Below are 14,977 nucleotides of genomic sequence, written 5' to 3' on the forward strand. Positions count from 1 at the left end.
CCGAATTAATTTTTAGGGTTCCGTACCTCCAAAGGAAAAAACGGAAGCCTTATAGAATCTTTTCGTTGTCTGTCTGTCCGTCAAAACCCATTTTCTTAGGAACGCGTGGAGGTATCAAGTGGAAATTAATATCATATACTCAGGTTTGCAATCTCTTAAAGCAGTGAAAAAATTAAGCTTCTAAATCGACGCAATCAAAAGATACGGCCGTTTATGTTCCATTTATATCGCATATTTTGACATTTTCAAAGGGAATCAAATCTTATAGGGGACCTCCCGTTGACCTAGAATCATGAAATGTTGCAAGAAGAAATGTCATGTAGCAAGTAAAGGAATAAATACGAAAACCATAAATTTGTAGTTATTTCATTATTTTTTAAACTTGATGATTTTGTACAGAACCCTCATTACGCGAGCTCGACTCGCATTTGAGCGACTTTTTTTTCACTTTCTTACAATTTGGTAGACTAGGTAATAATAATCTTTAAGGGATAGTATTATCAGTCATTCTTTCGTTCTTTCTGTAATGAATTTTGTTAGATTTATATCGCCTTTTATTAAAAAAAAAAACCGTACTAAAAGGGAAAACGGACACCATTTCTGTCATTCCGCTGTCTGTCCGTCAGTACGTCACAGGTCTCTAGCTTGTAAATGGAATGAGTTATGGAAATTTGTATATATATTCTTTTTTAATCTGTAGACCAAAAAATGTTAGCTTGTATGTATGCATACCTACATATACAATAACAAATGACTGGGTCATCGTCATATCATATCATCAACATAGGCCTCCCGCTACTGGGGAGGTTTGCCAATAACTGCCACGCTTGGCAGGCAAGTTGGCAATACAACTAATAAATATTTCTATAAGTAAAAAAAATTACCGTTTAGTTGAACATTAAAATATTACGTTCGAAGCATTTGAATAAAGGTTTTCAAAACTAAACAAATGATGCAATATCTGACGCACTTATTTGCGTACCCGAAATCCGTTTTAGACGAAATCGTCAGCTATTTATCTCGGAAAGCTTGAATCGCGTTGCGCGCGCAAAATTGTTCAAATTTCACACGGCATAGCATCCATATTGAATTGGGAGACCATATAATTAACAATTTGGCTATCAAAATAATCACATTCATATCAGATAATGTTTATCTGTTATTGATACGTTTGAAATTGTGGTAATAAATGTCGTAATTTCTTTCTAATTGGGTGTACCGTTTTATACATATCGTAATTTTTTCTTTCCTTCTTTCTATTTGGGTATACCGTATTATACAATTCTAGTACTATTTCAAATTCAATAGTTTAAGAAAATAAATGGATGCATATTTGTTACTGTTCCAAACAAAAACTACTGAACAGATTTGAATGAAATTTGGCACATGGATATATTATAATTGTTGTAACCTAAAATAATAAATAAAAGATAACTTACATATACTCTAATTCACGTGAGAAATGCCGTGTAACTGATTATAACTGCGTTCAACTATATTTTAGATCGGGGGAAGGGATTGTTAGTAATGCGGGCTACCAGTCCCATTACTAGCAATATACCCTGTCAGGTCGACCTCCACGCGGTTCCCCCTGGAAACCATCATGCTGAATTCCAAATATATTCATCACGATGGGCTAACAGACCTGCCTTTTCATTATCCAGGTGCCCCGCCAGCGTATACCTTTAGCGTAGGCGGGGTTACCACTCCATTATCATCCATTAAGAAAAACTACTTTTTAGGAATTACAATAACCGAGTCCACCAGGCCACTACCTATCTGGACATTTAAGTGAGCATGACTTACTTAAGGCACCCAACCATGACTATGATGATAGTCAAATTAAAATCATTTCCGACATAACAGTGACAGTTTTAAAGTTTTTTTTTATACAACTTAGAATGGCAAACAAGCTGACAGCGGAAAAGTGGTAACCGTCGCCTATAGACATGAGCAGTACTATGGACATAACAGAGTATACTGTTTCGCCCATGATACCCTCCATGCGTTGCCATTCCTGAGGACTCTGATGTTATTTTCTCTGTACCCAGTAAATTCACGCCATATCCCATCCTTTAAACCGAAACACAGCCATGCAAACACATCTGCTTCACGGTTAAAACACGAATAGGACAGAGGTACCCAAACAAACGACTTCTGTATAAAGTCTTTTAAAGTCGATTGGAAATGTCGCATCTTACAACATAGATTAACTACCTATCAACGAGAATGATTAATCTAGATTTAATTCTATTAAAATTAAAATAAAATATTTTTAAAACACTGTTAATTATTATTCACTATTTAATACAAACTCGTCATATATGGTAAAACTTCTACGTATCTAAGTACTGTACTGTAGTCACCGAAAGCATTTGCGTGTAATGTAACGGCTTAGAAATGAGCGTTACATCGATGAATACGTTAAGCCGTAATTACACATTGTTGTGGAAATGTAATGTTACAATTCCATTTTGTTATATAGCACTAGTGATCCGTCACGGCTTCGCACACGTAGATAGTAGCGGTGGCTAATAATATATATAGCGATATCTGTATATTGTAGTAACAATACCTATAACGGATTATTCAATTCGGAGAAATCCTATTTTTTTTTAAATAATGTGTAATCTATATTACTTACTGATAATGTAGATTTCTGAGGTCAGTAAATTTATGAGGGCACAGTACTCTAATACTTAGGACTAGTAAAGCATGAAGGATAACATAGACGTCATAATGTATTCATTGATATCAATGGTGAGGTTAATTTCTATAGGTGACGGTTATCGACTTTCATCATTCTAAGTTGCATAAAAATACTTTATGGTTACGTGTTACAAATAATATAAAACTTTATCACCACATAATTATAATCAGTATAATAATTCGAGTACATTTCCAGTCTTATTACAAAAAAAAATGTTAAAACCTGAACTAATAAGTCTAGACACAAATCTGACTTTATTACATAAGCCGAAATTACAGAGAACTACTTAGTATCAGACTTAGACTGTGGATCAGATGTCTCCACAAATTATATAGAGTAATCATTCATTTATTTCGGTCATCAATCAATTATGCGTTTCGTTTTTCCAGAGAACTGTTTTTAAAGATTTATTACTTTGAAATAATGGTCTATGAAATTGAAATATATTTATACATATAATAGTATTAACATATTTTTGACATTGTAACTATAGGTGTTTTATTGCAATTGTGACATATTGCTATTTCGTAGCAATTGTATCGTGAAACGGAATGTAATTTCAAATATTTTATGAAATAATTAAGCAAACTCATTTATCAGTTGGCAATTATAATTTGGGTCAAAAATTTATGATAACATTATAAAAATGAAATAATATAAAAAAATATAGAATTTTTGTTTTGTCCAGTTGTATGAAAAGTGATCATAACCTCAAAAATAAATATTTGTTTTTAAAATTAGGTAATTTGGAGTTTATCTTTAGACTATAGATGGTTCATAAAAATTGCTTTAGTCCATGGTTTAATCCAGTGCTAACTCTAGTATTATATTTAATATGCATTTTGTAATAAAACTGTTCATGTCTATTTTCTATCAATTTAAAATAAAAGTGCCTATCCGAAATTTCAAGCTTGATTTAATTTAGCTTCTCAATTTACCTTTCGAAGTGCTAAGTCAGAGTTCCAGTTAATTCCCAGTTATAAATCACTATAACGCGCCCACGCGTCTGCGGGTTACACCCTATGAAAGTTCAAGAGTCAAATTTCAACTAAGTCAATAACTTAGACTGTACAATTAGTCATCTCAGTCGTTCTATTCTAATTAGTAAAGTGGTAAGAGATAATTAAACTCGACACACGCATATGAGCGGCAGTTTGACTAATGTTTTGTGGGGATACTGACGTGTTGCGGCTGTTAAATTACAACTTGTGAGTGTAGAAATAGAGTTCATATTAGCTTGTAGGATACGTAAAAGAATTTTCATTACCCACAAAGGTTAAATTAGGAGTAAAAACCCTACGCAAAAAGAACGAACTGTTAAATATTTTAGGTAAATTAACTACTTGTCTTAACGATGTTTCAAAAGAAAATAGGCTGTATTTAAAATACCGGTAATGTATTGGAGAGTGCTTTGGAATTTTAAATGTAAGGTAAAGCTATTTACACGCAAAAATAGATAAAATAAAATATGACTTATGTCTAATAGGATCTTCGAAAAGGGTATATTAAGGTTTCTTCAGGGTCGGCAATTCGCACGTGTCACCTCTATGAGTAGTTTTGCAGGCGTCCATAAGCTACAGTGACCATTTACTATCAGACGGGCTGTATGCTTTTTTGCCACACGTGGTATAAAAAAATATTATTAAAAAAAAAAAAACAAATATAAAAAAAATTGAAAAGATAATCTAATAATGTTAAATTTATCATAAAAACATTAAATTATATAAATCGAAATCTTCTGGCAATATAATTGATTTTTATATGTATACCAATAGCTTTTAACCGGAATAAAAAGTAGCATATATTCTTCTTAATTTTATAGAGTAGGTACGTATTTATCAGTTTTTTTTTGTTTGTTACAGATTTTTTTTAATATATCTTACTAACGATCTGGCCTAGTTTCGTACGAGTTGATAGAATTTTTGAATTACTAAGACTAATATATATTCTATGTTACTTGCTGTTAATGTAGTTTTCTATAGGTGAAATAATTTTAAAAATCGGCTGAGTTTTTGAGTTTATTCATTACAAATAAACAATCGAATCTTTCCTCTTTATAGTATTAATACAGTTTGTACAGATAGTCTCTAGTTACGATTTTATTATAGAGATATAGAGATATAATTTAATCTGTCATCGTGGTATATACAAAATTTCATTATAGACGATATTTGATTAATAACTTATTAGCTATGTAACGCTCCCTCGCTCTTTCTACTTGAAGAGGGTCTTTGTCAATATTTGAACAGATTAAGTTTAATATAAAAAAATTCTGATTTTTAACTTTGCTAAAGTAAAAAGAAAATATTCGATGTAAACTTAAATAGCACCAGTTGGAAAATATATTTTATTTTCTGTTAAGTGTTTCGTATATAAAGTTTTAGAAATATACCTAAAGTGCAGCTAATATGTACAAACTATTCAATATTTATTAACCATCGACATTAATATATTTATAGTGAATTAATACATATTCATAGTGACATCCAGAGAATAGCCGTAGTCGTAACATATACACTGGACGAAATCATAATTCTTTTTTTTGATTCACCGTATTTGAGTAAAAAATTATTTAGTAATAAAAGTTTATTCTCCTTATTTATAAAAAAGTAAATACTTTTACAAGTAATTTCCCGGCATAGATAGGGTGGCCTTCCTTTCTCGTGAGTATTGTAAGAGGCAACTAAAGAAGCTTATAGTGGAGGGATGGGTAGCAGCGTCCCTCTTAAAACATTGCCAAAAGTCTAACTGCGATTGCCAATCCGCCTGTTAAGCGTGGCAACTACTGGCAAGACCCCCCTTATAGGGACTATGTTCAGCAGTGAACACTTAACAGCTGATACAACAAAACCTTTAATTTGGGACTTTAACATAGAAGAACGAGACCAAATAGGTAAATATCTAGAATAGTTTTATGTTTCTTGTTTTCAACCTAATTAAAAAAATAGGTTCGTAATACTGTTGAATTTTATTTTTATGTTTGTTACCTTATAACTTTGACAGTTCTAAACCGATTTGGAAATTTTTTTTTTGTTTATCTGGAACAATGTACTTACAGTTTATTAGCATAGAAATTTTATCAAAATCGGTTTAGTAATTTTATTTTTAAATCAAATTTGGTCTCAATTAAAATCGTTTATTTATTATTAATTAAGTGGTAAAAATTTAACCCAGTGCCCATACCAGAATTAGGAACGGAGTTTTCAACTATGACAAAAATATATCTAAGAGGAAATATCGTTCTTTTTAAATAACCAATTGGGGTTGCCAATTGCTAGCAATACAATCTATCAGATGAATCTCCACTTGGTTTCCACTAGAAACTATCCTGGTAAATTCTAGTGAAATTCGTCATGATGGGCTAACTGACCTGCTTTCGTCATCACCTAAAATCCCATACTCGAGCCCCGCTAGCATATATCATTAGCGCAGGCGGGCGACTAGTTCATTGTCACCCATTACCCCCCCCCCCCCCCCAGTCCAAAATTAGACATTAATACAGAATTTATTTATTTATTAATAGTTACATACTATAAGTTAACTTACACAATAGACCGCGACGCGTTTGAAACTTCAAATCCTGGATAGATATTTGAAATACATGTTGCGCTTGGGTTCCAGCGATGAACTCCAAACATGTCACCCTTCGGACTAGTACATATTATTCATTCTTGATATGGATATAAGGTTTTCAAATTGTTGTCTATTATACTTCAATATCGTAATATGTTATATATGTACTCAACATACTGTAGGGGAATGGATATGAGATAAATGTATTACAAATATTTGAATGTAGCAGCGGTGTTAGTAAACTTTTGAACTATAAGCTACTTAAATTGGCTGAGTTTGTGTATATCTTTGTTTTAATACATAATTAAAAACTATGCTCTTGTTTTCTTTTAATAAAAAAATATGATAATATGTATCAAAAATTATAATATAAAAAATTAAATACTTAATTCAAATAAAAATTCATTATTTTTTCTCAAACTTGCTTAATTCCTTTATTATAAAGAAAAAACTATTTTTTTACTGCATGGAAATTTTAATAGTAATAATTTCAAACATGAGAAAAATTTGGGGGAAATGGATTGATAGTAATGGAGACTAAGGACCCCGTTGCTACCAATATACCCAACCAGGTCGACCTCCTCTTGGTCTCCCCTGAAAACCATCATGCTGAATTCCAAACATATTAATCACGATGGGCTAACTGACCTGCCTTTTCACTCTGTTCACACCTATTATCACTCACTGGTATCCCGACAGCGTATACCGTTAACGCAGGTACTATTACTATTCTATTATAATCCAGTAAGAAGAAAACACGAGAAAAATGAAATTTAAAAGAATTTATTGCGTAATTGTTAAATTGCTTTTACGATAAAACACTTATTAGCACTGTAAATTATCTCTTTGACTCTAAGTATAATATTGTTACAAAGTAGACATATTTGTGACATTTTTTTATTGACAAGTGTTCGACATATTTTATTTATTTATTTTTTTTTTAAATAACATTACGAATTTTAATGACTCATTTCATAAACATTTAATCTTTTTGCGTTTTAAATTTTGCATGTCTTATTATGGCGAAATATAAGGACTTATGTGAATTGTTAACATCTATACACTTACCATGTTTCTTGTAAATAAATAAATAAGAAGTTACAGTACTTGTAGTATAATATACTTATCTAAAATTGTAATATTTACGACAAAGACTAACACTATTTCGTGTTTCATATTAACAGATTTTCTATTTTTATACCATCACTTGCAAAACGAAATACCTAAATAACATAACCGTATTTTCGCTCTCAAATCAAAGTGTTTGAAAAGGGATCCGTTGAGGTAGTAAAATGTGTCGTAAAATATAGGTTACAAAGGGTAAACGTGCTCACCTATAATAATTTTGGGTACAATACTGCCCATATAAAATATAACATAAAGAAAAATATAGAAACAAGACTTATTTTTTTTTACGAAAATTCCATTTATTATTATTATTGCTTGTTATTTTAAAAAGAAAACACACTTGCAATTTCTTTGATGTTGCAGATGACTATAGGTGGTGGTAATTACTTACTACAAGTGTCAGATGAGCTTCATGCACGTTTGCTCTTTATGTTATAAAACATCGTGTAAGGGGAAGAGGCTTGTTAGTAATGAGAACTAGCGGCCATATTACTAGCATTGTATCGTATTGAATTGATTAGAATATTATATTTCTTATGTACTTACTTATTATACTTTAAAAATTAATCTGTGTAATTAGTAATTACTAATTATTGTGTGGCATAGATTGTTCCATCCCTTACCTTCCTGTGGGTGTCGTAAAGGGCGACTAACGGAACTGAATGGTCGAGGAAGGGGTCGCGACGTGGCTCCTAATACATCACAAAAGGCCTAACTACGATTGTCAATCCACCTGCTAAGCATGGCAACTACTGGAAATGGCAATGGACAATAAACGGCTGATATTATGGTGATGTGATGACACTGCATTGGTTCCATTTTAAATATATAACTCGCAGAAAAATCTATATAAATATATAATATTTATAATGTAAACTTACTATAAAGTACCTTGTTGATAAACGGTATATTCACGATTGAAATCAATTCTTTTTGCGGAGAATTTTTGGATGATGATGACGATGAAGTAATCTGTACTATGTAGAATGAAAATAAATATAAATAAATAAATATTATTCTGCGTTTATTATATATGCAAATGTTTTGAAGATATTACTCTTTCACGCAAATATTACAAATTTGAATGACGTCCATATATAAATATAGTACATGGATTATATTCTAACCTATCGTTAACATACAGGATATACTGATTCATGCAAGCGAAGTCACGGTTTACAGCTATTAATAAAATTAATTGTCAGACCATTTAACAAGAGATTGTTTTACTAATCATGTTCAGTAATGTACCATCAGATGGACTACTAGTTCACTGATCTAAAATTTAAAAAAAAAAGATCAATATACTCTAATTTACGATGCTTCTAACATTCGAATTTTATATTATTCTTTCTTCAGCAGTCGGTTAAAATAATATCAAAATATGCAATATTATACAAGGTTCTTTACTTGAAAATCATTAAAACTATTGAGTATTATATCGTCCAATTAAAATTTAATTCCAATTATCAAGATCATATTTACAATTCAATTTTGATCGAGGTAACATTACAAGTAATTAATTAGATAGTTTGTTGTCAATATATATCGTTATCGATAATTAACATGCGTTATACAATATTGTGTAGTTTAATATCTAAACATGGTTTTAATTGGCGTCACTCCTAAAATTTATATACATAATAAAAAGTATTTTTTCTCAAACATGCTTGGAAATGTGAGCATTATTTTGACAATCTTCTTAGAGATAAATCAAAATTGCCGTACTGGCCAGATACATGCGGGCAGCGGCCGGCAAAAGTTGTATGAAAATCCATATCTATCGTGTTTTGCGGCCAGATAAATTACTATGTAAACTCAAAATAAAAAATTACTAAAACGTAAAATTACTATGTAATTTAAAAATGGAATGACCTTTTACTTCGAAACATGGCTACCAAGGAGGTAACTAATAAAATGTTTTATTTAAATTTCGAACTGGCTTGCAAATAGAAAGCTGTTTATTGAAAAAAAAAATAAAGGAATATTGTGTGCCTCGGCTACGCCTCGGCCCACATTTACACGTTCGTCCATCAATGCCTCAGTTGCTGGCCGCTGCAGTAATGAGCGTGTATATCTCACTAATGAGATCTTGTAAAATGGAATTAAATATTTTATAAAGAAAAAATAAAACCACGTTTTTTTTTTGTTTTATAACATATTAAATAAAATGATAATAAGTTGAATTTTTATTAAGAAAAATTAAGATTTATATATGGGTTGAATTCTGTAAATAAATATCTGTTACGCCTGTCTCTCATTAGGGTAGGCAGAAAAGAAAAGAAATGGAAAGCCAAATGCTTCGATTCAAAAAACCTCTTTCCCTTCTTCCATATTCATCAATTTTTTCGTATACACTCGCCGATTACGGGTACTTTTAATTTAAACTTAAAGCTTAACATATATTCTTTATTTTCAATACTATTGATAGCATTATAAATAAGTGATGGGCACATGTATTTTTTAATAACTTTAAGACTGTTTAATGCAAATAAACTCATTTTATTTCATTTAACATTCTTACATTTTAACATACAGTGTTACCATTTTAAAATGGCATGGCAAATATTGACGTAGAATAAGGATATCTGGGGCACTTTACAGGGTACACAGCTACATACGTGTAACAATATAGACGCCCGGAGCAATATAAACATACTTGATATTTGTGAATACAAAATGCTTGTATTCCATGGAAAACGAACCTGCAATCATACTGTCAATATCACAGGAATGTTATGGAAACAAAGGTGTTCAAATTCTCATAATAATAATATTTCTACGTAAGTAACTTAATACCTGACGACTTTACTGTTTTGAACGAGTGTATAAAGACCTACTGGTGTAATAAAGTACGTACGATACAACGTAACAGAACCGCCCATAAATCGTTCTCGCAGACGTGTTCCTTACAGACATTCAGGATTACGCCATTAGCCAAAGGGGCGTTGAAAAAAATATTCCCAATGATTCCGAACACGTTGTGTTGTTTGAACATTTCCTGCTTATATCGGAACGTGTTGCACAACTGTCGCATTGCCAATATTTTGGCATACAAATATATAATAGGATAAATGGTTTTTATTTAACTGATGGTTATATGTAATAGTTTTATATAATTCCTGACAGAATAAATAATCTATTATGTTATATTTATTATATACACACGGTCTAAGTAAGTATAAATTAAAATGTGATGTTTTATGCATAGCTTGTCTATATCCAAGCTGTAACCTTATGTAATATCAAAAATAAAATTTGACAGCCACTGTCATTAGTCTGATAGATGTTTAAATATTACACTACTTGGTTACCTTGTTGCTACGCTGTTTTTCGAATAGGTTATCTATTTTCGAATTGGCAACATTATCTTATGTCAAAAATACCAACATAACTGCGAACTAGCACAATATTTTTTGTTCCCTACTAAAGTATTAATTACCATTTATAGGGTAGTATAATTAATTAAACCGCCAGTGTCTATATTGAAATATTCCGAAATTCCCATAGAATCGGAAGATACTACCGTGTGATCAAAAATATAGTAAGAAGCAAATAAGGACTAGAACAGAAAAATAATCAACTTAATTTAAACGGACATTAATCATCATATGCTATTATAGTCATCATTTATCCATTATTTTTCCACTGCTGAACATAGGTCTCACACTATTGGGGGCTTTATCAGTAGTTGCCATACTTAGAAGGCGAGTTGGCTACCGCAGTTATGCTTTTGGTGAGATTAAGAGGTATTATTTTAAGAGGTACGCTGCTGTCCATTCCTTGATCATTAAGTTCTTATAGTCGTCTTACGATACGCACGGAGAAGGAACGGGTGGCCCATTCTATGCCGGGACCACACGAAGACATCTATATACCTGATTATAATTATCAACGTTTCGTAATAATTTCAATATGTGTAAAATACGCGAACATTGAAAATGAACTATTTTATACATTGTACCAACAATTTTTAAACGCAGATTCAGCAGTGAAGTTTGAACAAGAAACATGGTTGTGGCTCTTTTCAGACAAAAGTAGAATTTTACAAGTTCATGATTCGCTTGTAACTTGAAGAGACTGCTATCTTTCATTTCCGTAAAATTCTTAAAAAAAGAAACATCCACCTCTGAAGGAAATATTCAATGCATTTTTTTTTGTAGATACCTCTTAAACATCTGTAAGAAAAGCACTCTCCGATAGTACATTATCACTATACCCTGCCAACAGAATAAAACCTATCCCGGAACGGTTCAGTGAACTTCAAGTTAACAGACAGATTCAAGACATGTCTAATATTGCATTTTGCTATTTTCTGTACAATACCACGACGGAAATAGTTCGTGCAACTTATGGACCGCAAAATGTGAATTATGGGTCCACTCGAGTATAAAAATGATACAACTACATGCCGAGTGCTTATCAATGTTATATTTCTGTTCGATAGGCTGTCTAATATATGGTTAATGCAATAACAACTAGTTCCGCTGTCATATTCGTGAACGGGTACTTGGAGGGATTGATCTGTTTAAGTTGAATAGAATTAAAATAACGTAATTCCTTCATTTTGTTTCAGATTTGGACGAGGTTGGGTGTAACAAGGACGGGAATTAGAAAATAAAATTTTACCAAGTGTCTAGATGTCCAAGTGTAAATATTTAATTAAAAAAATATTGTTAGTTAGAAAATAAAACATGTGCATAGTCAAGTGTGTACAGAGGACATTGGTTGCCTTCATTCTCCTGGCCGTCACTACATCGCCGTCGGCAACTCAAAATACAATGATTTCAGGTAATTTACATTTTTATTTTATTATTATAAAACTTTCTAAACAAATCCATAGCGTGCGGTTGTAGATTGATCGCTTTGTAATTTACCCAGTCGAGCATACATTTTTCTGGTCCTTCGAGACGGATTGATTAATTTGATTAATGTATTTTTAATGTAAATCTTCAGTATGACTAAAATAAACTATAATATATTTTAGAAAAAAATAAAAAAAAATAAGGTAAAATAAAAAGGAACGCAACAATAAATAAATAATAATAAAAATATATAAATAAACACAATGTATAAAATACTCACTACAGATAAAATATTCTTACTTACTTAGTTAAATCTATAGTTATTTTTCATTAAAAAGAAACTTCAAATTCTATTAAGTTATTGCCTATCTTGTGTTATTTATATATACGAGTACAAATTATAAATATAAATTTGATACATAATTAATTAATAACCTGATTTAAATGAATTTTAAATGGCTCTACAGGGTATGTATATATTTTAGTTTTATACCGGTCATTGTAACGTGTCAGTCTATGTTCGTGAATAAAATATCAGCCAACATCATAGTGAAAGCTCGTGTTACTAAATTTCCCTATAATTACGTACCTGTCATTATTAGATACGCTTCCTAGATAACAGTTTAAAATTGATGATTTTAATTTGAATCTTTAATTTTAAACCTTAAAAAAATATAATTATAGTTATTTAATTTATTATTGAGATTTCAATTCGGTTTACAGAAACTTCTGCTATATTTATTTTAATTTAAAACTTAAAATATATAAAACAAGTTAAAAATTACAATTCTTCAAGGTACAATTATTTGCTTTCGTATCTTTTAGTATTTTCATTGCTTAAATTTAAATTATACAATATTTCCTATAATTTTCCAACTTAAAAAATATACAACAAATTGAGAAATACACAGTTCAAACTGAAATGTATTTGCTCGTGTTTATTTTTAATCCTCTGTAAAAATATCACAATTGGAGTAAGTAGTAACTTTGCTTGATGAGGCTTCAAATACATTAGACCTAAAGAAATATTTGCCTTGAACCTACAGGTTACGAGTATAAGAACAAAGCCACCCGAGGGACATTACTTAAGTCAGCACCGTAAAAAATGTATACCTTTTATGTTACATTACATAGGTCGAGAGTCGTGTCTCTCTTATTCATATACTTCTATTGAAATACCTACTTGAGACATAAAGGTAGTGCCTATTGATTACAAATGAAAAAATATATTTCATTTTCAATTGCTTGTGTACTTTCACATGGTAACAGCCTATTTGTTGTAATATCTTATTTCAAGATTTTCTTCCCTTGCATTGATATGTAAGTCTAAAATAAAAAAGTGACACTTTATACTTTTATATGTATATTACGTGTACCATCTTTTCATTTAAAAAAAAAATGTGCTCACAACAAATGGCGTTGTCAATGACTATCGGTTCTTATATATTTATTTATTACAAACTCAATGCTCGACATGTTCTTATTTGACCGAGCATATTAAAATTATTTATTTATTTATGTAATATAGTTTATTATGACTATTTTTTTTATTACAAAGATTATTTTTTTCTATTTATATACTAGCAACATTAAAAAAATATATCGCTTAAATATATAAAAAAAATGCGTGCTATAAAAATTAATTAATTGAGGAAAACGGATTATATACCATCTGGTTATATAATATATAAAGAAACTGGACGTTACAACATAAAATAAATGCTAGAAAAACTTTTTCTTGTAAGAGAACTCTATGCTCTAAAAGTTGGAGGGCGTTTGAAAATAAATCTTTTAGCGACAGATACGGGTCGGCCTCGACGAACGGTTCCGCTTAATACACAATAAAACGTGAGAAATGGATAAAGCGAATGAAAAAGAGAAAAGCATAGGTTCAAAACTACATAATTTATCTGTACACAATACGTTATAAATCATGCTAAATGTACTGGTTGATATTTTATTGATCGGAAAAATGTATTGAGCTATTGGCAGAATAGGGCCCTCATTTACCTAACGGTTTTTGTTAAAAGAGATTGTTGTCAATCCAAACGATTACTAGGAAAAAAAATGTTTTTAATAAAGTTGTTTTAATGTTTTTTTAGTACAGGTATTAGATAATGCATAAAAACAAAATTTATTCGAAACCCCATTATATTATTAGTATTTATGTAGTTCTTTATGTTATATCCTTTAAGACTTTTTATTTGTCGTATAGATTCCGGCATAGAATAGGCCCTGCCACCTCTTTCTTCCCCGTGGATGTCGTAAGAGGCGAATTAGGGAGCTTATGGTGGAGAAATGAGAAGCAGCGTGCCTCTTAAAATATCGAAAAGCCAAACTGCGGTTGCCAATCCGCCTGCCAAGCGTGGTAGCTACTGGCAAAACCCATCTTATGGGAAAGGCTATGTTCAGCGATGGCCAGTTAACGGCTGACATAACAAGGTTTTTTATGATCATTTTTTTATTTATTTATTTTTTTTTTAATTTTGTCAATTGTCTCTTCTTGTAGTCCTATTATTTTGATATTAAAGTAGTTTTGCTACTAGATGGCAAAGAAAACGTTAAACTGTTACCACTGTTTTGATTGTCTACATTTCGCTGAGCAATTTAATTAATACGATTGAATCTAAACAACTGTAATTTTTAAAAGTTATCCAAATAATATTATATTCACGCAATCTCTTTGAGCAATACTTTTGACTAACGACGGTCTCGACTATAACGGCAGATGTGCGCTGGCTCTTAGCCAATATGCTGCATT

The 14,977-nt window shown here is 30.9% G+C and overlaps 1 protein-coding gene across 3 annotated transcripts in view; it reads left to right on the forward strand.

Moving 5' to 3' along the window:
- The window catches only part of LOC113523373 (hemicentin-2-like), a 218,290-nt gene that overhangs the window by 49,389 nt on the left and 153,924 nt on the right, over positions 1 to 14,977 (forward strand). For all 3 annotated transcript variants that reach the window (XM_026909322.3, XM_026909321.3, XM_026909323.3), the window contains exon 2: positions 11,988 to 12,202. In XM_026909322.3, the coding sequence (XP_026765123.1) occupies positions 12,106 to 12,202 (97 nt within the window). In that variant the 5' untranslated portion in view covers positions 11,988 to 12,105. The remainder of the gene's footprint in view (positions 1 to 11,987; positions 12,203 to 14,977) is intronic.

The sequence above is a fragment of the Galleria mellonella genome, unplaced genomic scaffold (genome assembly GCF_026898425.1).
Source record: "Galleria mellonella isolate WM207_F2 unplaced genomic scaffold, CSIRO_AGI_GalMel_v1 utg96, whole genome shotgun sequence".
NCBI classification, from domain to species: domain Eukaryota; kingdom Metazoa; phylum Arthropoda; class Insecta; order Lepidoptera; family Pyralidae; genus Galleria; species Galleria mellonella.